We start from the raw sequence: 24,310 nt of genomic DNA, 5'->3' as shown, positions 1-24,310 counted from the left end.
ACTCTGTTCATAACTATGTATCTTGCTCACTGTTTAAAGCTATGGCCGACTCTTTTTTGTCCAGGTGTGCATGCTGGATTACCTAAATGCATTCCCGTTAACTTAAAAGACATCGAAACTGCTGGATTTCAAGTCGTAGACGAGGTGTTGTTGGAGAATTTAATGGAGAGGGGTTTGATCAACCCATCAGGAAGAGAGAGGAAACTCCCTTTAAAGGTATATATGATTCCAGGTTTATATCGCAACAACTCTAGTTATGAGAAGTGTAATGACCCCAATAGAACATGTTCTCTCGGTAGGAAGTTTCTGTTTTCTCTCGTGCATGAAGGCATTAATCGTAACAAAATCGATTCGACCTTCTTGATTACTAATGGAAATAACAATAGGATCACATGTAAAGCCAAATGGTTTGTAATTGAGATAACAATGCTAATTTACCCTCTTATTTGTTTCTCTCATATGCACGAAGTGGAATATGTTCATTGCAAAATCCCATTTATTAATTAGGAGGAAAGGGTTAATCAAACATGTGAAATAATGTTGTTTTTAACATAAAATATGGATTGTTATTGATTCGTTAATGTGTTGGTTTAGATTCTGGGTGATGGAGAGCTGAATGTAAAGCTAAACTTGAAGGCACGTGCCTTTTCAACATCTGCAAAGGAAAAGCTTGAGGCTGCTGGTTGTTCTCTCACTGTACTGTCGGGGCGGAAGAAGTGGGTAAGCCATCGGTTGCAAAGTGTTAAAAGTTAAGTTCAAAGTTTGGCAACCAACTTTGAAAAAATGATTTTCAAAGTTTGGTAAATGTTTTTTTGAAAATGGTTTTTCAAAGTTTGGTAAATGTTTCTTTGAAAAATAATTTTTCAAAGTTTGGTAGATGTTTGTTGAAAAATGAAAATGGGATAATCACAATTAATCCCTAGACTTTAGAGTATTTACAAGATTAAGTCCTTAAGCTTCAACTATAAATACCCTAGCTCATTTAGTTTCAAAACCATCCCAAAATCATTTTCTTTCTCCCAATACTAGAGAGCTTTCTTGTGAGTAGTGAGTGTTTTGTAAAACCTGTACTCTTAGTAAAAGATCTGCAGCAGTCCGGAGACGTAAGCAAAATTGGCTGAACTCCGTTATAAATTTCGGGTATTATTTTTCCGCTTTTATTTCGCATCCTCACTAATCTGGTTATAGGGAAATTACTCGTACTCTGTTTATTTCCCAACAACTATTAATCAGAGCTTTTGGTTGTGAATTTTGTCAATTTTTGCTAGGTTACTATTCATCACTTTTCACGTGAATAGTGAATTTCATGAATAGTGAAATTTTATCGGCGATACGAATTTGTCGACGGAGGTGTTCTAATACACGGCGGATCGCGAAAATTGTCAGAACGATCCAAAGAAGCCAGATTTGAGTGGGAGAGATGGTTACAGACGAAGGGAATGTAAAAATTGAAAAGTTCGATGGTGCGGACTTTGGCTTTTGGAAGATGCAGATTGAAGATTTTCTGTACCAGAAAAATCTATAGAGAAAATCGCCTCAGTGACAAAAAATGCCTTATAATATACAATTTTAACCAACTTTTTCCGGATTTGCCAAAATGACCAACAAAATCGCAATGCGATCGCTAATTCGCAACGCGATCTCCATTATCGCAAATTCGCGTATCGCAAATTCGCGTTGCATTTCGCGTTGCGATAGTTGGAAATCACGTTGCGATGGTCTACAGTGTCGTTGCGATTTTCCCAATTCGCAATGCGAATAAGTAAATCGCAACGCGAATTGGGAAAATCGCAATGCGATACTGACTATCGCAATGCGATAATACAAAATCGCAACGAGATACTGACTTTCGCAATGCGATTCTGACTTTCGCAACGCGATTTACATAGCGCCATTCGTATTAACGCGTATTTTTTTTTTCAAATTCCAAACACGAATGTTTTCTTAATAAATCGGAAACTGAACCGTCCACAGTAATCGCAACTCATAACCTCAAACCCAAAATCACAACACTCAGTCCCATCTCCATCTCTCACTCTCTACGGCGAAATCTGTCCCCATCTCCAAAGATTTCCGTCCCCATCGCCGGCGAAATCCTCACAACATTCACAGTCAAAATCCCTCACAATCATTCAGAAATGGAAAATCAACCTCCGAGGGTTAGTTTTTTATTTTTATTTGAAATTTTTGCATTATTTTAGGTTTTTTCATATTGAGATTGATGATAAGTTTACTGGTAATTTCAATAATAGATTAACCATTTCACTTAGATTTCTTATTAAATTCATTGATTGCTGCCAATACTGCTAAACTGTTTAGCCTGTGAAGTTAGTATTTGTCTTTTGGTTGAAGTAATGCAGAAGAAGAAATAGTTTCGAGAATGAAATCGCAACGCGGAAATAACTATCGCAACGAGAGAATCGCAACGCGAAAAAATCACAACGCGAACCAAAATCGCATTGCGATTTTCATTTCGCGTTGCGATTTTCATTTCGCGTTGCGATTCTCTCGTCGCGATAGTCATTTCGCGTTGCGATTCTCTCGTTGCGATAGTCATTTCCGCGTTGTGATTCTCATTATCTCGTTGCGATTTTCATTTCAACCAAGGCTTCATTGACATTAAGGAATAAAGTTAGCCTAGCCACTACAATTGCTTCGAAGCTTTCACTGCACAAAGAAAATTGTTTGAAGAAACTGCTTCGGGCCATGGCTGAGAGTACAACATCCGGGTGGAGATGCTAATTTGACCCATTTGTGGCTTCAGACCATGACTAGCGATCTACCCGACAGTATACAACGTGGTGAGGAAGAGATATGGTTTCATTTTCCACCGGCGTATACTTGTTTTGGGCGGAAGGAGTTCTGCTTAATCACTGGTCTACGATTCGGACACGATGATGTAGGCCGGTACACTCGTCATATCACCCGCCCATCATGGTTATCCAGGGTTTTTCCTGATGAGTCAATAGAGAAGCCGAACTTACACGTCGACGAAATGAAGAAATTGTTTAATAAGAAAGATGGTTTTACTCGGATGAATGATGTCGATGTTGTCCGAGTATGCCTTCTACTACTTTTGTATGCCGGCTTTTTAGGCAGAGAGGCCAGACAACCTATTCCTTAGGAGCTAATATTATTGGTAGAGGACCTAAATGCATGGAATCTATTTCCGTGGGGTTCATATATATGGAAAGCTACCTGGACTAAGTTGTCGTCTGCCTTTGATGACCGTAAAAGTTTGCGGGGCGATGGGTCGAAATACACTTTGTCAGGCTTTGTTTGGGCCTTTAAGGTAAGAATTTCTATATAATGTTTTCAAAATTATAATTAATTATTTAACAATTACTAATGTTTGTTATTATATTGTTTGTAGATTTGGATATTCGAGGCTTTTCCCGCCATGAAGACATATGCAATAAAAACTTCAAATGATATTCTCAAGGCTATTTCCTGGAAGAGGAAACGTATGTTGGATTGGGAAGACTTAATACCATATGCGACAATAAATAATGTAAGTTAACACAAATACTATCATATATAAACAAGTTATTAATAGTAGATGTTTAACTTTCTTTGAGTTTTTATATTTTTAGGAGGCCAACATTTCATTAATTAGACTGACACCCATGGAGGCTGAGCTTGCCACTGATTGGTGGCAAGCTAGTCAGCGTTTTCTTGATGGCACGAATGACGAGCAGCCTCCACTTCCTCCACTTCGAGAGCCATCACCTCACCCAGAGCCATCACCTGATCGACCCGACTATACACCTCTACAACGAGAGCCATCACCTATCCCGTCACATCATCGAGCCTCATCTCCACCATCACCTCATGATAGGCGACCGGCAAAGATGCCACGACTTCTATCTCCCTGTTCTCCACCTCCACGGGATGAGTCAAGGGAGTTACGTGATGAGGTCAATGCCTTGCGTGAGGAGATCGGTACTCTACTCGATAACGATGGTGCATGGCGTGTGGAGGTGTCTACTTTACGTGGTGAGGTTGCCGCTCTACGTGAGATGGTAGTATCGTTGCAGAATGAGGTTCATACTCTACGCAACGAGGTAAGTTTAAGATTTTCCATATTTAACTTGATGATAAATTTACTCGTAATTTCACTTAAATTAACCATTTCACTTAGATTGCTTAGTAAATTTATTCGGTTGCTGCCAATACTGCTAAACTGTTTATTAACACTGTGAAGTTAGTATTTGTCTTTTTGTTTTGTCTTTTGGTTGAAGTAAATTTATTCGGTTGCTGCCAATTCTGCTAAACTGTGTATTCTTTAACACTGTGAAGTTAGTATTTGTCTTTGTTTTGTCTTTTGGTTGAAAGTTTGAAATATATTTGTCTTTGTTTTCACTGATTAAATATCATGTCTGTTTATTTACTGATATTTGTATTTAATTATTTAGCGGACCGATAAGGTGGATGCTTTATGTCGGGTTTTTCTTGCACGACAGAGTTCACGTATCAGACGGCGTGCACGTGCTATTAAGTCTCCGTATACCCCAATAGTGCGAAGACACCGCAAGAAGAAGCCCGACTCGCCTGTCATCCCTCAAGAGTCCACTCCTATCGTTGAAGAGGCCCCTATTATTCCTCGAGAGTCCCCTCTCACCATTCAAGAGGCCACTGTCATCCCTCAAGAGTCAACTCCTATCGTTGAAGAGGCCCCTATCATTCCTTGAGAGTCCCCTCCCACTGTTCAAGAGGCCACTGTCATCGTTGAAGAGGTCTCTCCCACCATTCAAGAGCCCGATTCACATGGCATCATATGTAGGATTCTTGAGAAACCCTCTGACGTGCCGGGCATGATGGATTCAAGTTGGCTCTCGTATGAGTTACCGGCCAGTACCATACCGGTATCTGAAGTGGAGAGGAAACAACTACCAGACACAATTCTGGATAACACCCTTTGGGCTAAGACCGTAGTTGATTTTTATCTACATGAGCGAAGCCAGGGGTGTTTCACTGACATATGCAAGCTCAATGATGATATTTATTTGTTGCTTGATCGGTCTTGGTGGGGCGTATTATTAGGGGTCGAAGACAATGGCTATTTCGATGGAGGGGTAAGTCTTATATTTTCTTATATTTAATTTGATTTTTTTTTGTAAATTTATGTAAGTTATTAATATGTCTTTTTTTGTAAAACAGCATATCGATGCGTGGGTGTCACGTTCTAATATTAGGAAACTTAAGGAAAATAAAAGAAATACACGATATACAATTATGCCGACGTCTTTTAACGCCGTTCACTTGAAGAATCAACGAGATGAATCATTTGCGTTGGGCAATGGACAAGCTAAACTTTATCCTGCATGGTGGGAGGTCAATAAGGTTAGTGTTTATTTTAGATTAAGTTTAAAGGTATTCATAAATAAGTGCGCAAATGAATGAATTATTACTTATGATTGTAGGTGTTTATCCCTGTTTTGGAACGTAACCATTGGCTTCTCGTCGAGCTTCAGATCCATCCCTTAAGGCAATAGTATATGACAGCATGATAAATTACATATCATTGGCTGATTTAAGAGATATTATTAAGGGATGGAGCTTATATTTGCTAAATTCTTGGATACGATAAATTATTGGACTCGTTCTGGAAACAAGAAGCCAAAGAAGCTCAATATTACAGTTAGCAGAGACGAGACCGCACCACAACAAACGAAAGGACCTAGAGGGGATTGTGGTCCTTTCGTATGCTTGGCGTTGGACCGTTTGATCACAGGAAGTATAAAGTATCTACCTCCCACCGATATAGATAGAGCTGCAGTAGGCTTGTGGTTTCGACATTATATGGCTAGATCGATATATAGACGTTGCCTACCTGCATCTGCGTTATAAAATGTCCATAAACAATTGGTATGTTTATAGGCTTGTGGTTTGAAAATGTTTTTTAAGTACCTAGAATTCAATAATTTGTTTTTGTAGGTTTTAGATGTGTAGAAAGTGTTGTTTGAGCAAATGTTTGGTTTATACAGGTTAATCTCAGAAGTGAGCTGCGTGAAAATGATGTATGGCTGCAAAAGTTGATTCAATAGTAGAAGTGTTATTTTCTCTAATAATTATTGCTTATTTTTTGATTGTTTAATTGATTTGTAAAAGGTGATTTGTAAAAGTTGATTGTTTAATTGATGTTAACATAATTCTTATTTGTGCTTGTTTAATTGATTGAAATGTAATGGTTGATTTGTTGATTTCAATATGCATTATGTTGAAGGCAAAAAGTACTATCGCAATGCGAAATGAAAATCGCAACGAGAGAATCGCAACGCGAAATGAAAATCGCAACGAGAGAATCGCAACGCGAAATTAAATTCGCATTGCGATTTTCATTTCGCATTGCGATTCCCTCGTTGCGATTTTCATTTCGCATTGCGAAATTAGCGTTGCGATTTTCATTTTGCATTGCGATTCTCTCGTTGCGATTTTCATTTCGCATTGCGATAGTAATTTCCGCGTTGCGATAGACATTAAGATGATTACCTATTAAGTGATAACAACTGAACAGATCATAGCAATTTTCAAACTTAAGTTACTAATACATGCCTAACTGAAAATGTTAAAAGTTCACACATAAAATCTACATAATACAACGTTTGCATTTAAAAATCACCTAAGTTAATAGTCCCAAAAGGTGAAGCCAGTTGTGATTGGGATTTTAAAGATGATTGCGATTTTGATTGCCTTTTTCTTGACACCATATGAGCTTTGGATTTTGATGATGATCCATATTTTGGTAGAGGAAAAGATGATTGTGATGGCACTGGTGATCCACATGTCAACCTTGTATGACCACTTTCCTTGCACCGACTACATGTCGATCTCTTCTTCTCTTCACCCTTAGACGGTATACGATCGTGACTTTTTGGTCGGCCAGGTAGCCTTCTGTCCATGGCTGGTGGCAAAACTGTTTGTAAGTCATCTGGTATATCCCACTCAGAAGGATGTGGAATAGGGTAGACAATCTCGGCATAAGTCTGTCGATATACTTCTGTAGTGTAGCAATCCATAGCGTATGTGCTTGAATCATCTTGGTTTAGATGAAGAGCAACTTTTATAACATGGCCACACGGATAACCAGATGTTTGCCATTTCATACAACTACACGTCCTGCATTTAGACGACAAGCCCATTTAAGTTATTATCCAGTACTTCAAACAAAGTGTTTGAACATGTTCAACTCTCCATGACGTTGACTTCACACACGTTTCGTTATCTTTTTTCAGTCCATGGTGTAACACGATGTTCCAATGTTCCTGTAAATTTAAATAAATAATACTTAGTAAAATATATGATAAGTTACGAATTCAAAGAAATAATACCTGCATGGTTTCTTTTCTTGTAGTACCACTGTTGAATAGAGGCTTGAAAAAACTCCATTAACATAGTAATGGGTAATTTCCGGGAATGACGACTTAGAACATTGATTGATTCTGCACTATTAGACGTCATGAAACCATATCTTGCTCCAAGTTGATGTACTCTTGACCATCTTTCAAACCCGACATCTTCTAGTGTTTGAGCACACTGAGGCAAAACACGTCTTAAACAGTTTATATGCTTATTGAAATCCACTTCCCGATAAGCTTTTACAGCCTTCCAGTATGTCCATTTGTGCTTTTTTATACCAGCAGACCTTAATTTTAGATTTCTATACAAATGAACACCACAAAGTCCATGAAAAGCATCTGGGAAACACCTTCTAACAGCGTTGTCAATTGAGTTTGCCCTATCGAATATGATTGTCAGATTGCTAATAGGACCTATGCAATCCCTAAGATGCCCCATAAACCATGTCCATGAATTAGAGGTTTCAGATTTGCCAACCCCGTAAGCTATTGGCAATATCCCATTGTTAGCATCAATGGCTACTGCTAATAAGTTTACTCCAAGGTATCAACCTTTCAAATGTACTCCGTCAACTATAATAACTGGGTGCATGCAAGTAATAAACGAAAGAAGCTACAAAATAATATACACAAGAAATATAATCATTTAAATGTGAAATGCATGTAACTAACAGAAATGAGTCAACAGAATTATATTGATTTACTAACCGCAGCACCAATGTCGATAAACAGCAACTCAAAGCCTCCATCTCTATATGTTTTGATATGAGTTACCGACCCAAGATTTTTCAGCTTTAAATTGTGACAATAAGCCGACAGTTGGGCAAACGATGCTTCTGGAGACCCCCTCAACAATTCCAAGGCATAACATTTGGCTCTCCAAGCTTGAGAATATGATATACTAATCTTGAACCGAGCATTCATGTCAGTCATAATTTCATGTCCCCGATATACCCTGCCATTCAAAAACATTAACTCATCCAGAAAACCACCCAACACCTTTTTGTTTGCCTATCTATGGTTAGGAAAAACTTGGGTTCTTGAACATGTATGTTTATCAATAAAAGTCCTAACTTGAAACATTTCGCAATATTTTATCCTCTTTTGCAATCATACGCCACGTACAGTTTTTGTCAATCATACACCTTGTTTCGAAACGATCTTTGCTTGATTTGTTAACTTTTAGTTGATAGCCATCTTCCACACATTTCGTATACAAAGCTATCTTCAAGTCTTCCTTTGTATCAAAACAATCATCTTTCTTGATACGAATAACTTTTGTGTAACAATCAACTGCTTTCTTTACCAACTCTTCTTCCGGTATCTGAAGTAATTATGGCATATTCCAGTTATACTCCCGTGGCATTTTCTTTTCTTCGGGGACTTTTTTCTTCTTCTTTTTCTTCTTCAGGATTATATGAATTACAGAATGGATGTTCAACATGTTCATTCATAGCCTCCACTTCCTCCTCATTATCATCAACAACATCTTCCTCGGCAACGGTTGTTTCATCATCAAAATTCGGGTATTGACCAATATCAAAATCATTACACGCAGGGTCTGTTTCTTCTTCTGAAACATCATCAAAATCCGAGTATTGACCAATATCAAAGTCCGGGTATTGACCAAGATCAAATTTCGAATACTGACTAGTACTCACAATTTTTTCTCTTGGCTCATCATCGTCTAATTGGTCAATACGAAAACCGGAATTTGGTACTGAAAGTTGATTGGGATTTGGATTAGAGAAAGGTTGTGGGTTTTGATAAAAACTTAGTTGATTACTACCCGCTACTGACCCAACAATACTACTTCTAGGTTCAACAATATACAATGTAACATCATCACTTGAAACACTAATGTAAGCAATGAATCGTTCAACATCTTCATTGTCGGTTAACAAATAAACTTTACCATTCCTCTGATAAGATAGCCTAAATCCACTTAGGGGCTCTAAATTCAATTTCTTTGAAACACGTAACATTAGAGTTTCATAAGTTAACTTTTTTAATGACAGTTTTAGTTGAAGATTCATGGGTAAAGGCATATATTGTAAAACACCATGAACATTCTCCCATGACCCTCCAAAACACAAATCTATCCAAACATGATCAACATTAGATGATTTCATGGTTGTAAATTAATTTACTAAACAAACGAGCTGCGAAACTAAGACCTGTTGCCGGATGGGGAAGGATGTAGGAACGGATGTCGCCGGAGAGAGTGATAGATGGAGATGGAATGAGTTGCGATTTAGGGATTTAGGTTATGAGTTGTTGCTTCTGCGTAGATATATACACAAAAAATTTGTGTTGTGAAACTAAAACCTATTGCGAACTTTGAAAATCGCATTGCGATTCTGTTTATCTCGTTGCGAAATTAAACCTATTGCGAACTTTGAAAATCGCATTGCGATTCTGTATTATCTCGTTGCGAAATTAAGTATCGCGTTGCGATTTTCCTAATTCACAATGCGAATAAGTAAATCGCAATGCGAATTTGGAAAATCGCAATGCGATACTGACTATCGCAACAAGATAATACAAAATCGCAACGAGATTCTGAAAATCGCAATCATCTTCAAAATCCCAATCACAACCGGCTTCACCTTTTGGGACTGTCAACTTAGGTGATTTTTAAATGCAAACATATTATGTGTTTTATGTGTGCACTTTTAACATTTTCAGTTAGGCATGTATTAGTAACTTGAGTTTGAACATTGCTATGATTTGTTCAGTTGTTATCACTTATTAGACATTCATTTGACTATCGCAACGGGGAAATCGCAACGCGAAAATGGCTATCGCAACGCGAAAATGTCTATCGCATTTCGAAATGAAAAATCGCAACGCGAAAATGGCTATCGCAACTAAAAAATCGCAATGCGAAATGAAAATCGCATTGCGATTTTCTCGTTGCGATTTTCATTTCGCATTGCGATTTTCATTTCGCATTGCGATTTTCATTTCGCATTGCGATTTTCATTTCGCATTGCGATTTTCTCGTTGCGATAGTCAATTTCGTGTTGCGATAGTCTGTTTTGCCTTCAACATAATGTAGATTGAAAATCAACAAATCAACTATTACATTTCAATCAATTAAACAAGCACAAATAAGAATTATGTACACATCAATTAAACAAATCAACATTTACAAATCATCTTTTACAATCAATTAAACAATCAAAAATAAATATTCTTATTTCTTCATAAATAATTGAATCAATGAATCAACAACTTTGTGACCCCGTACATCCATTTCACGCAGCTCACTTAAGGATTAACCTGCAGAAACCAAACATTTGCTCAAACAAGACTTCCTACACATCTAAAACCTACAAACAACAAATTATGAATTCTAGGTACTTAACCAACATTTTCAAACCAAAAGGAGTATATATGTTAACAAAACTGCATTGACTTACCAATTAACAATGGACACTTTCATAAGGCGGATGCAGGTAGGCAGCGTCTCGATATATGCTCTAGCCATATAATGCCGAAACCACAAGCCTACTGCAGCTCTATCTATCGGTGGAGGTCGAAACTCTGTGCTTCCGTCGTCAAACGCGCCAAGCACAAGCATACGAGAGGACCACAATCCCCTCTGGCTCCCGCGATGTTGTGGCGCGGTCGTCTCTGACAACTGTGACATTGAACTTCTTTGGCTTCTTGTGTCCAGAATGAGTCTAATAATTAATCACATCCAAGAATTTAGCCAAATGTGAACTCCATCCCTTGATCATATCTCTCAAATTAGACAGTGATATGTAATTTATCATGCTGCCATACACATTATCTCAGGGATGGGAGCTGAAGTTGGACGAGAAGCCAATGCCGACGTTCCAAAACAGGGATAAACATCTGCATCATAAGTAATAATTCATTTATTTGCGCACTATTTATGAACACCTTTAAAAAATTTAAAAAATAAACACTAACCTTATCGACCTCCCACCATGCAGGATAAGTTTAGCTTCCATTGCCCACGAAAATGATTCATCTCGTTGATTCTTCAAGTGAACTGCGTAAAAAAGCCGTCGGTATTATTGTATATCGTGAATTTTTTTTATTTTTCCTAAGCTTCCTTATTATTAGTAGACGTGACACCCACGCATCGATATGCTGTTTTACAAAAAAATACATATATTAGTGAATTACATTAATGTTTAAAAAAAATTAATCAAAATCATTTATAAGACAAATATAAGACTTACCTCCCCATCGAAATAGCCACTGTCTTCAACCCTAATAGCACACCCCACCAAGACGATCAAGCAACAAAAACATTTCATCGTTGAGTTGCTTATGTCAGTGTAACACCCTTGGCTCCGCTCATGTAGATAAAATCACTGCGTCTTAGCCCAAAGGGTATTATCCACAATTTTTTCCGGTAGTTGTCTCCTCTCCACTTCAGATACCGGAAGGGTACTAGCCGGCAACTCATACGAGAGCCAACTCTCATCCATCATGTCCGGAACCGGTGGGGGTTTCTCAATACTTCGATATATTACCCCATGTGAATCGGACTCTAGAATGGTGGGAGGGACCTCTTCAACGATGACAGTGGCCTCTTGAACTGTGGGGGGACTCTTGAGGGAGGATAGGGGCCTCTTGAACGATTGGAGGGGACTCTTGAGGGATGACAGGTGAGTCGGGCTTCTTCTTGCGGAGTCTTCGCACCATTGGGTGAACGGAGACGTAATAGCACGTCCACGCCGTCTGATGCGTGAACTCTGTCGTGCAAGGAAAACCGACGTTAAAGCATCCACCTTATCGGGCCGCTAAAAAAAATTATACATAAATCAGTAAATAAACAGACATGATATTAAACAAAGACAAATATGTTTCAAACTAGCATTGTATTAACCCAAGTCATTCTATCATAGTTCACAAAATGCTCAGATATTCCAGAAGTAAGCACTTATATAACATTTAAAAGGACAACATATATAAACATTCCAGAAGAAGAATAGTTTACTTTCGCAACACGAAACTTAAAATCGCAATGCGAAAATGACTATCGCAACGCAGAAATGGCTATCGCAATGCGAAATGAAAATCGCAACGACAAAATCGCAATGCGAAATGAAAATCGCAACGACAAAATCGCAATGCGAAATGAAATCGCAACGACAAAATCGCAACGCGAAACACAAATCGCATTGCGATTTTTATTTCGCGTTGCGATTTCATTTCGCATTGCGATTTTGTCGTTGCGATTTTCATTTCGCATTGCGATAGCCATTTCCGCATTACGATAGTCATTTTTGTATTGCGAAAGTAAACTATTCTTCTTCTGCAAATTGAAACTTGAATGGATTGCATTACTTCACCAAAACAAAAACAAAACCAAAGACAAATACTAACAAAACAGTTTAGCAGTATTGGCAGCAACCGAATGAATTACGAGTATGAAAAATCTTAAACTTACCTCGTTGCGTAGAGTATGAACCTCATTCTGCAACGATGCTACCATCTCACGTAGAGCGGCTACCTCACCGCGTAATGTAGACACCTCAACACGCCATGCACCATCGTCTTTGCGTAAAGTATCGACCTCCTCACGCAAGGCATTGACCTCATCACGTAACTCCCCTAACTCATCCCGTTGAGGTGGAGGTGGAGAACAGGGAGATAAATGTCGTGGCATCTTTGTCGGTCGCCTATCTTGCGGTGATGGTGGAGAAGAGGCTCGATGATGTGACATAATAGGTGATGGCTGTCGTTGTGGAGGTGTATAGTCGGGTCGATCAGATGATGGCTCTGGGTGAGGTGAAGCTCTGGGCGAGGTGATAGCTCCCGAAGTGGAGGCTGCTCATCAACCGTTCTATCAAAAAAACGCTTACTAGCTTGCCACCAATCAGTGGCAAGCTCAGCTTCCATGGGTGTCAGCCTCTGTAGAGGAGTGTTGGCCTCCTAACAATATAAAAGCTCAAACAAAGTTAAACGTGTACTAGTAATAACTTGTTTATAAACATATGGTAGTATTTATGTTAACTTACATTATTTATTATCGTATACCGTAGTAAATCTTCCCATTGCAAGGTCCGTTTCCTCTTCCAGGAAATAGCCCTGGGAATATCATTTGAAGTTTTTTATTGCATATGTCTTCATGGCGGGAAAGGCCTCAAATATCCAAATCTACAAACAATATAATTACAAACATTAGTAATTGTTAAATAATTACTTATAATTTTGGAAACATTATATAAAAATTCTTACCTTAAAGGCCCAAATAAAGCAAGCCAAAGTGTATTTGGAACCATCGCCATGCAAACTTTTTCGATCATCCAAGGCAGACGATAACTTATTCCATGTAGCTTTCCATAAATACGAGCCCCATGGAAACGGTTCCACGCATTTAGGTCTTCTACCAATTTGATTAGATCATTTGAAATAGGTGTCTGGCCTCTCTGCCTAAAAAGCCGGCATGCAAAAGAATTAGAAGGCATACTCGGACAACGTCGACGTCATCCATCCGAGTAAACCATCTTTCTTATTCAACAATTGTCAGGTCTTCTACGTGTAGATTCGGCCTCTCCAGCTCAAGAAAAACCCGGGATAGCCATGATGGGCGGGTATGTGTCTAGTGTACCGACCTACATCATCGTGTCCGAAGCGTAGACCGGTGATTAAGCAAAACTCCTCCCGCCCAAAACACGTATACGCCGGTGGAAAATCAAACCATATCTCTTCATCACGACGTTGTATAGTCTCTGGTAGATCGCTAGTCATGGTTTGAAGAAACAGGTGTGTCAACATCGCATCTCCACAGGGATGTTGTACTTTCAGCCATGGCCCGAAGCATGTATCCTCAAACATTTTTCTTTGTGCAGGTGAAAGCTTCGACGCAATTATTTTGGCCAGGCTGACTTTATTTCTTAAGGTCAATTGAGCCGAATAAAAGTTCTACAAAACAATAAACATACTAAGTTAGATATACCAAAAACTACACTGTGAAGATATACCAAAAACAATAATAACATAAAGAGTAGTAGTTTATTCTTCAAACTTAAATTTGCAACACTGTGAATTTCGTATTTGTCTTTGTTTTTTGGTTGAAGTAATGCAATTCATTCAAGTTTCAATTTGCAGAAGAAGAATAGTTTCTGAATATGAAAATCGCAACACGAAAATGACTATCGCAACGCGAATTTGACTATCGCAACGCGAAACTAAAATCGCGTTGCGATTCTCGGTTGATTTAATAAGCAATCTAAGTGAAATGGTTAATCTATTATTGAAATTACCAGTAAACTTATCATCAATTTCAATATGAAAAACCTAATAATAATGCAAAAATTTCAAAAAGAAAATAATTAAAAAAACTAACCCTCGTTGGTTGATTTGGTTGATTTTCCATTTCTGATTGTGAGGGTGGCTCTGAGAGATGGAGATAGACGGATTTCGCCGGAGATGGGGACGGATTTCGTCGGAGATGGGGTGAGAGAGTGAGAGATGGAGATATGACTGAGTTGTGATTTTAGGTTTTAGGTTATGAGTTGCGATTACGGGATATACTGTGGACGGTTCAGTGTTCCAATATATTAATATTCGTGTTTGGAATTTAAAAATAAAATACTTGGCCAGGATACTAATGGCGCTTTGAAAATCGCATTGCGATTATGTATTATCGCGTTGCGAAAGTCAGAATCGCATTGCGAAAGTCAGTATCTCGTTGCGATTTTGTATTATCGCATTGCGATAGTAAGTATCGCATTGCGATAGTCAGTATCGCATTGCGATTTTCCCAATTCGCGTTGCGATTTACTTATTCGCATTGCGAATTGGGAAAATCGCAACGACACTGTAGACCATCACAACGCGATTTTCAACTATCGCAACGCGAAATGCAATGCGAATTTGCGATAATGGAGATCGCGTTGCGAATTAGCGATCGCATTGCGATTTTGTTGGTCATTTTGGCAAATCCGAAAAAAGTTGGTTAAAATCATATATTATATGGGAATTTTGGTCACTGAGGCGATTTTATCAAATCTATATCAACCTCTCTCAGGAAAGCAACCAGAGGGCATGAAGAAATGAAGACTGAGCTCTTCTCGACATACAAGCCCTCGGAGTTATCCGACTGACGTTATCTCGCAATGTTACTTTCAACATAGAAAAGGAAAAGACAACGGCAGGTCTTATGGCGGCTCTCTTCAGTATGTATAAGAAGCCATCGGCCTCAAACAAAGTTCATTTAATGAGACGATTGTTCAATTTGCGGATGGCGGAAGGGGCATCAGTGGCTCAACACCTAAATGAACTCAACACAATCACAACCCAATTGAGTTCCATGGAAATTGAATTCGATGATGAAGTTCGAGCTTTAATTCTCTTATCATCTCTACCAGATAGTTGGAATGCTACTGTTACAGCAGTTAGCAGCTCGTCGGGAAATAGTAAATTGAAATTCGACGATGTTCAGGATCTAGTACTAAGCGAAGAAATTCGATGGAGAGAATCGGGTGAAGCATCAACCTCCTCAGCCTTGCACACGGAGTCCAGAGGGAGAACCTCATAAAGAAATTCAAATCGTGGCAGATCCAAATCCAGAAGGGGAAAATCAAGAATAGGAAAGAAAGATTTTACCTGTTATAACTGCGGCAAGAAGGGTCACTTTAAAAAAGATTGCCGAGCACTGAAGAAAAATATCGGCACACAGGAATATGCCAACGTGATAGAAGATACAGGTGATGCCATGATTCTAAGCGTCAACAGTCCGATTGAATCATGGATCTTGGATTGAAGAGCATCTTTCCACTCCACCCCATGCCGAGAAATCATGGAGAACTATGGCAGTGGTGATTTTGGTAAGGTTCATCTAGCTGATGATGAAACCTTAAAGATCGTCGGAAAAGGAGACATCCGATTAAAGTTGCCAAACCAGACCACCTGGACGCTGAAAGGAGTAAGACATATTCCTGGCCTTAAAAGAAATTTGATTTCTATAGGACAACTTGATGGAGAAGGATATAACACAACCTTTTCATGAAGTGAATGGAAGATTACCAAAGGAGAACTTGTCATTGCTCGTGGTAAGAAGACTGATACTCTCTATGTAACCTCAAATTTAGAGAATATCATTGTAGTAATAGATGCTGATGGAAAATCAAACCTATGGCACCAAAGGCTTGGACATATGAGCGAGAAAGGGATGAAAACACTTTTGTCAAAAGGGAAGTTGCCGGATCTAAAGAGTGTAGATGTCGGACTATGCGAGGATTGCATCTTTGGCAAACAAAAGAAAGTCAGTTTTGCAAAGATTGGCAAGACACCCAAGGAAGAAAAGTTAGAGTTGGTTCATACTGACGTATTGGGACCATCTCCAATTCCATCTCTTGCAGGCTCATTGTATTATGTCACCTTCATCGATGATTCTACAAGGAAGGTGTGGGTTTATTTTCTGAAGAATAAATCAGAAGTCTTTGATACCTTCAAAAAATGAAAGGCCATGGTGGAAAATGAGACTGGTTTGAAAGTCAAGCGGTTGAGGTCTGAAAATGGATGAGAGTACAAAAATAGAAGATTTAGAGATTTCTTCGCAAATAATGGGATCAAGATGGAGACAACAGTTCCCATGACACCGCAACAGAATGGCGTAGCGGAGCGCGTGAAAAGAACTCTGAATGAACGTGCCAGAAGCATGAGGATACATGCCGAATTGCCCAAATTTCTATGGGCTAAAGCTATCAACACTGCAGCTTACCTAATCAACCGTGGGCCCTCAGTTCCCTTGGATGGTAAAATGTCGGAGGAAGTTTGGAGCAAGAAAGAAATAAACCTTTCACACTTAAGAGTGTTTGGTTGTATTTCTTATGTACACATAGACTCTTCTGAAAGAAGTAAACTTGATGCTAAGTTCAACAAATGTGCCTTTGCTGGTTATGGTGGTGATGAGTTCGGTTACCGATTTTTGGACTATGAAAATTGGAAGATCATCAGAAGCAGAGATGTCATTTTCAATGAGAATGTGATATACAAAGACATGCCAACCATAGAATCAAGTAGCTCAAATATCGAAGCTGAAACAAAGGAATTTGCTGAGTTTGAGGAGATTTCTGGAAATGATGTTCAGATCAGTCCTAAAGCAGTTCAAGAAGAACCATGCACACCAGAACTAAGACGCTCCTCCAGAATTCCTAAACCAACCCAGCGTTATTCGCCTTCTTTGCACTATTTGTTGCTGACTGACAATGGTGAACCAGAGTGCTATGATGAAGCAATACAGGTGGAGGATTCAGTCAAGTGGGAGTCTTCCATGAAAGATAAGATGGACTCGCTTATGTCAAATCAGACGTGGGAATTAGCTGAATTACCACCAGCCAAGAAAGCGCTTCATAACAAGTGGATTTACAGGATCAAAGAAGAGCACGATGGGAGCAAACGCTACAAAGCAAGATTGGTTGTCAAAGGCTTTCAGCAAAAAGAAGGTATTGACTAAAATGAAATTTTCTCTCCAGTCGTAAAATTGTCTACAATCAGACTGGTGTTGAAAATTGACGCCAGACAGAATAGTGATTATCCTGTAGGCTAGTTCCGACAGACGATTCACAAGAGAAAATTCGCCCAAAAAACAGAGAAAAAAAATCTCTAGGGTTTAATAAAATATTATAAAATCCAACAATGCAAAAAGCAGTCCACAAGCCGGACTGTTATAGCAAAAAAATCGTCTTTATTCGAATTTTGCCAAAAATAGCAAAATCCCGAAAATCACTCTAAATTGAAATTCGAAATAAAATAAGCAATCTCCCAAAAATCCGGCCTAAATCGGATTTAAATTGACTTCCTAATTAACAATCGAAATATTTCCATAAATAGTAAAAAATAACTAAATCTAGTGATTCGGAGGGGAAAACGGCAGAATTTGAGGTTGAAAAAAAGGCCACATGGAGCATAGCTCAATGTGGAGAGCGTGCGCGTCGAAAAGAGCTTTCCGGATTGGGGTCTTATGCGCGATTCTGACACCTGTAGCCAAAGTTATGGCCAAAAGACTGAAACATACTCAAAACGACCCCAATGAGGAACATGTCACAATCAATTCCCGCCTTTGCACTGATCTGCCAACTCATGGTATCTCAGCGCCATCAACGTGCAATCTGACAGCTCAGCATCATCTATCTCGGATCCCCCTGCATCAAAAATTGTAGCTGTAGAAAATTTACACCTTGAGCAATTAGATGTAAAGAAAGCTTTCCTTCATGGTGATTTGGAGGAAGAAATATATATGAGGCAGCCAGAAGGCTTCATAGAGGTAGGCAAGAAAAACCTGGTATGCAGGTTGAAGAAGAGCTTGTATGGTTTAAAACAAGCTCCTAGACAGTGGTACAAGAAGTTTGATAACTTCATGAGTAGCAGTGGTTTTACCAGATGCCCAAGTAGATTATTGTTGCTACATCAAGAGGTTCGACAACAGCTTCATTATTTTATTGTTGTATGTTGATGACATACTCGTTGCAGGCTCAGACATGCAAACTTGAAGCAAAAATTATCAAAGCAGTTTGCTATGAAAGATCTGGACGCTGCAAAGAAGATTCTTGGGATGAGGATCAAGATAGACACAAAGTCAGGGACTTTGATGTTATCACAGACTGAGTACATCAACTAAGTACTCTCCAGGTTCAACATGCAAGATGCTAAACCAGTAAGTACACATTTAGGTGTTCATTTTAGACTCTCCAAAGAACAATCACCAAAGACGGAGGAAGAACGTGCACACATGGTGAAGGTGCCGTATGCCTCAGCAATTGGAAGTCTGATGTATGACATGGTTTGTACTAGACCAGATATTGCTCAAGCAGTGGGAGTTTTAGCAGGTACATGAATAATCCGGGCAAAGTACACTGGGAAGCTGTCAAATGGATCCTCATATATCTGCGGGGTACTACAAACAAAGAACTTTGTTTCAAATGTGGAGATACGATACTGACAAGCTATGTAGATGCTGACTTAGTTGGAAATGTTGACATCAAAAGGAGCACTACAGGGTATGTCTATACTCTAGGAGGTACTGCAGTGAGTTGGGTTTCTCAACTACAGAAGGTAGTTGCTCTCTCCACAACTGAAGCAGAATATATGTCGCTGTTACGGAAGCCAACAAGGAGATGGTTTGCTCTAAAGTTTCTTGGAAGATTTAGGCAAGAAACAAGAAAACAATGTCTTGTATTGCGACAATCAAAGTGTTATTCATCTAGCAAAGAATCCGTATTTTCATTCCAGGACAAAGCACATACAATTGAGATATCATTTTATGCGGTCTCTTCTGAAAGATAGGATTTTGAAGCTTGAAAAGATTAGTGGAGCTCGAAATCCGGCAAACATGTTGACAAAGACGGTGACCACTGACAAACTGAAGTTGTGTTCAACTTCAGTTGGCATGCTAGAATAACAGGACCAGAAATGTTGCTGCATTGATCGAGGTGTGAAGACAGATTAAAATCAGTCTTCAATTGGGAGATTGTTGAAAGTATTGTTAAAAGTTAAGTTCAAAGTTTGGCAACCAACTTTGAAAAAATGATTTTCAAAGTTTGGTAAATGTTTTTTTGAAAATGGTTTTTCAAAGTTTGGTAAATGTTTCTTTGAAAAATAGTTTTTCAAAGTTTGGTAGATGTTTGTTGAAAAATGATAATGAGATAATCACAATTAATCTCTAGACTTTAGGGTATTTACAAGATTAAGTCCTTAAGCTTCAATCATAAATACCCTAGCTCATTTAGCTTCAAAACCATCCCAAAATCATTTTCTTTCTCCTAATACTAAAGAGTTTTCTTGTGAGTAGTGAGTGTTTTGTAAACACCTTTAAATTTTCTCTCTTAGTAAAAGATCGGTAGCAGTCCAGAGACGTAAGCAAAATTGGCTGAACTCCGTTATAAATTTCGGGTATTATTTTTCCGCTTTTATTTTGTATTCTCACTAATCCAATTATAGGGAAATTACTCGTATTCTGTTTATTTCCCAACACAAAGAACCTTGCTCGAGCCGACGAATACTTTGCCAAGAAGAGGGCTGCATCATCATCATCATCCGAACCGGCTTCTGAGTAAATAGCATGTAGTTTTTCAAAGAATTGTTTTCACATTATGGGCTGTGAAAGTATTTCACCTTCCACCCTAGAGCTGGAGGCGTGACACTTGTGTGGTCTTAATATAAAAATGGTAAAATATTTAAAATTTAGGGCAAACTACATAAATTGTCACTTAACTTATAGGGAACTTGCATTTTGCTCACCTAACTTTTAAAATTTGTAATAAAGTCATCGAACTTTTAGTTCGTTTTTAGTAAAGTCCCTGACGTTACCTCTCGTTAGTTTTGTTTGATCGCTTATGTTATTTTTTAGCTTGATAAAATAATCATTTTAATTCATTTTAGCTTAGTAAAAAAATTTCCTCACTCAAAATTTAGTGACAACCCTAAAAATCAAATTGAGACTAAAATCCAAAATCAATTACAACTCAATCTTTTTTAAACCCTATTGGGACTAAAATCACATTCAATATGACAAATAGTAATTTTAGAATATGAAAAATCTCTCAATTTCAGATTCCAAAATATTTAAACAAACTTCAGTAACATATGAATCAAATCAAAAATAAATTTTCCAAATACATCAGAAATAACAATTTATCGTTCATCACACTTGAAAAACCTTCAATCGAGTCTTTCTCCCCTCATTTTCATCCACTAGCAGTCGATAATCTAGAAAAATCCTAAATCAGAAAATCCAAATTAAACTTAATTTATCTAAGTCATTTGATTGGTTAAAGAGTTTTAAACCCTTTTAACTTTTTTCAAATTTTATATGGCGTCGTTTGAGATTTTTTAAATTTTTTTACTAAGCTAAAAAAATAACAGTAACGTGCTACATCATATAAAACTAATAGTAGATAACGTTAGAGACCTTATTGAAAATAAACTAAAATTTTGGTAATTGTATTGCAAGTTTTAAAAGTTATATGACCAAAATGCAAGCTTCCTATAAGTTTGGTGATCATTTATGTATTTTACCCTAAAATTTAAATTCTTAAAGAACTTTAATTTCGTTCATAGAATGTAAGATTACCTTCGGAAATAAGATTACCGGAATATTATATTACCTTACACATTATCGGGAATGTTACGTTATTGTGTTTGGTTTTTTGACATGAATGTATGATTACAGTGTTTGGTTAAAGGAATAAAAGATTACTGGAATGTATATTTTACTAAATTGTCCTTATGATATTTTTTTAACAAGTTGAATTCCATATATTTAAATGAAAATATTTATATAAAAATTCATAAAAAATATATTATTGTATTATTTTCAATTTATATATTTTTTATTAAATTTAAATTCATAATTTTTTTTACAATATTTAAAAGATAAATGGACATATTAAAAGAGTAAATATACCATATATTCTTTTAAACTTAATTAATATTTAAAAAGTTATGATAATTTGTGAAAATAAATTTTTGAAATAAATTTGTAAAAACAAAAGATTATAGGAAAGAAAAAAATTCCTAAGAAAAGCATGCAACTAGCATTTCCTGTGACAAGAAAAAACAAATTACTATTGAAAATATTTTATTACTCCCTATTAAGAATATTTCTCATACAAACGTGAGAATTTGAATCTGAAAAAAAATTCACCAATCTTGAATTCCATAATCCAATCACTAAGATCGATACTGAATGGCGCGTACGTCCGCGACGAGGAGAATAGGCGTGGGTCTAAAAGTTGACACTTTTGAGAAGAAAAAGAAATAGCCTTTCACTGCCTTCTACTACAGTGTTCACAAGTCAAAGAAAACACTTTTGCTTTGCTACAATTCACACCTTTTGCTTTCCCCCAACTTCACATTAGTAGCTAAACAAACGAGGCTACCCCCCCCCCCCACAAACACTTCTCAATCTTTCTTCTCACCCTTTCAGTGTCCGCCGGAGATGGGAGAAGGAAAGGGCTCCACCCTCGTCCACCTTCTGGTGGTAGTCCTCAGCTTGGTCGCATTCGGCTTCGCCATTGCTGCTGAGAGAAGAAGAAGCGTTGTAAGCCCCTTTTTTCTCTCTTCAACTCTTTTAAGCTTTACTTAAGATACCTAAAACGCTCCTTTTAATTTCCTGTCTTTCTTTTTGTTTCTCTTTGTCATCTTTGTTTTAGTGCTTATGTGTATTGTGTTTGATGTTTTAATTCATAAGGAAATTAGGCTTTTTTGAGGTGTGATATGTAGAGATTTGTGGGTTTTTAGAGTGAATTCTTGCTGGGTTTTGCTAGGATGTTATGTTTGAAGCTCAGATTCTCTGCAACTATTTCTTTATTCGAGGATTCCACATGTAGAATATGTTAATGAAGATCTACTATTTCTAATAGAACGTGTTACTGCCCTCCTCCCCTGTCAATGGCCCTTGGTTGACTATATAGTAAACACATTTAAACAAGGAAGAATAACAGAATAACTAGTGACATATACTTCAACATGCTTCAAAAGCCATGTGCTTCAATATAGTGCTTCTTTCAACCTTTTTTATGCAGTAATAACTAGTGCAGTTTCTTTATAAGGCGGAAAATTTGACGTGCATGATTACCTATGATGAACCACAATGATTAGCACTTAATATCTTTTGTTGAAATGGTTTGAAAATTGAGCGGCTTTTAAGTTTTGTTTAGGTTCAAAGTTTAAGGATTAGGGTTTAGGGTTAGTTCTACTTATGTAGTTGTTTTATTTTGTAAGGCGGTAGGGTTGGATATGACTCTGTAATTGGCAACTTTCAACCTCTTTTCTTGGAGATATTTTATGTGCCTAAGCCATTTACATTGAATTTATTTATGAACTTTTAACCTTTACTTAACCGCATTGTAGGGCACAGTCGTTAAAGATAACATATCAAATTCTACGTATTGTGTCTACAACTCGGATGTCGCCACTGGCTATGGAGTAGGTGCTTTCTTGTTTCTTCTTTCAGGTGAATCCCTGTTGATGGGAGTTACGAAGTGCATGTGCTTTGGGAGACCATTAGCGCCGGGTAGTGACCGAGCTTGGTCTATCATCTATTTTGTTTCATCGTGGTAAGTATTTCGGGCCTGCATACCGTATTATGTTCATAAGCCATCATTCTTTATGGTGGTCCTCATCTCTACACTCCTTGCCTTCCTGTTTTAATGAAATTTGAGTGATGATATGCCATATTACTTCCTTCTCTACCATTTGGCCAATATGATTTATTTTTTAATCTCGTTGATCGTCTTTCTTGCTCAGACTCTATGACGCATTCTGCTCACTTCGTGTATCCTGCTTAATATCATATACAAATTTTTATTCAGGCTTACCTTCCGTGTATCCTGCTTATTTCGAGATTTCAGTTATTTCATTCGCCTGCATTTGCAGGTTGACTTTCTTGGTTGCAGAAGCATGTCTAATAGCGGGTGCAACAAGGAACGCTTATCACACCAAGTATCGTGGGATGATTTATGCCCAGAATTTCTCCTGCGAAACATTGAGGAAAGGCGTCTTTATTGCTGCAGCGGTGTTTGTGGTCGCGACAATGGTTCTCAACGTGTACTACTACTACATGAATTTCACCAAGGCAACCACCACAACGCCAGCTCACAAGGCAAATCGCACGAATCCAACTGTTGGGATGACTGGTTACGCATAAGATTAAAACTACTCAATTAAAGGGTCTAGGAAGATGAGTTTCGCTTATTGTTTATAGTGAGTTCCGATTGACATTAATCATTATAATAAACAACTGTACTTATTATGTTCGTGCTTTTCTAGTGATGGTATGCCGCAGGTAATGAATGCTCGGTGTTAATGGAAGGACACTGATAAAGCGATTGATTGCAGAGAATTATGTACGTAAAGATCAAAGAAATGCATACTGGCGTAAGCCTTGGTGCTTTATTTCGGATCTTGGCCATGGCTTGGCCTAGTGATAGTCCACAGGAACTTTGTGGGAGAAATAT

The 24,310-nt window shown here is 37.9% G+C and overlaps 2 protein-coding genes across 2 annotated transcripts; both read left to right on the top strand.

The window, feature by feature from the left end:
- Nucleotides 1-20,411, top strand: LOC120173921 (50S ribosomal protein L15, chloroplastic-like). The gene is made up of 3 exons (XM_039180956.1): nucleotides 1-216; nucleotides 595-739; nucleotides 20,329-20,411. The coding sequence occupies exons 1-3, from the start codon at nucleotides 16-18 to the stop codon at nucleotides 20,409-20,411; spliced, it is 429 nt and encodes a 142-aa protein (XP_039036887.1). The 5' UTR covers nucleotides 1-15.
- A 1,732-nt stretch (nucleotides 20,412-22,143) lies between these two features.
- On the top strand, nucleotides 22,144-24,109 carry LOC120171794. Its single transcript, XM_039179447.1, has 4 exons — nucleotides 22,144-22,231; nucleotides 22,265-22,392; nucleotides 23,205-23,410; nucleotides 23,730-24,109. Exons 2-4 carry the CDS (start codon nucleotides 22,291-22,293, stop codon nucleotides 23,998-24,000), a joined length of 579 nt encoding a protein of 192 aa, XP_039035378.1. The 5' UTR covers nucleotides 22,144-22,231; nucleotides 22,265-22,290; the 3' UTR covers nucleotides 24,001-24,109.
- Nucleotides 24,110-24,310: the final 201 nt, after the last annotated feature.

Source organism: Hibiscus syriacus, unplaced genomic scaffold (assembly GCF_006381635.1).
Source record: "Hibiscus syriacus cultivar Baekdansim isolate YM2019G1 unplaced genomic scaffold, ASM638163v2 tig00003041_pilon, whole genome shotgun sequence".
Lineage (NCBI taxonomy): Eukaryota > Viridiplantae > Streptophyta > Magnoliopsida > Malvales > Malvaceae > Hibiscus > Hibiscus syriacus.
The sequence above is the reverse complement of the archived record's forward strand: the minus strand, read 5'-3'. Positions and strand labels throughout refer to the sequence as shown.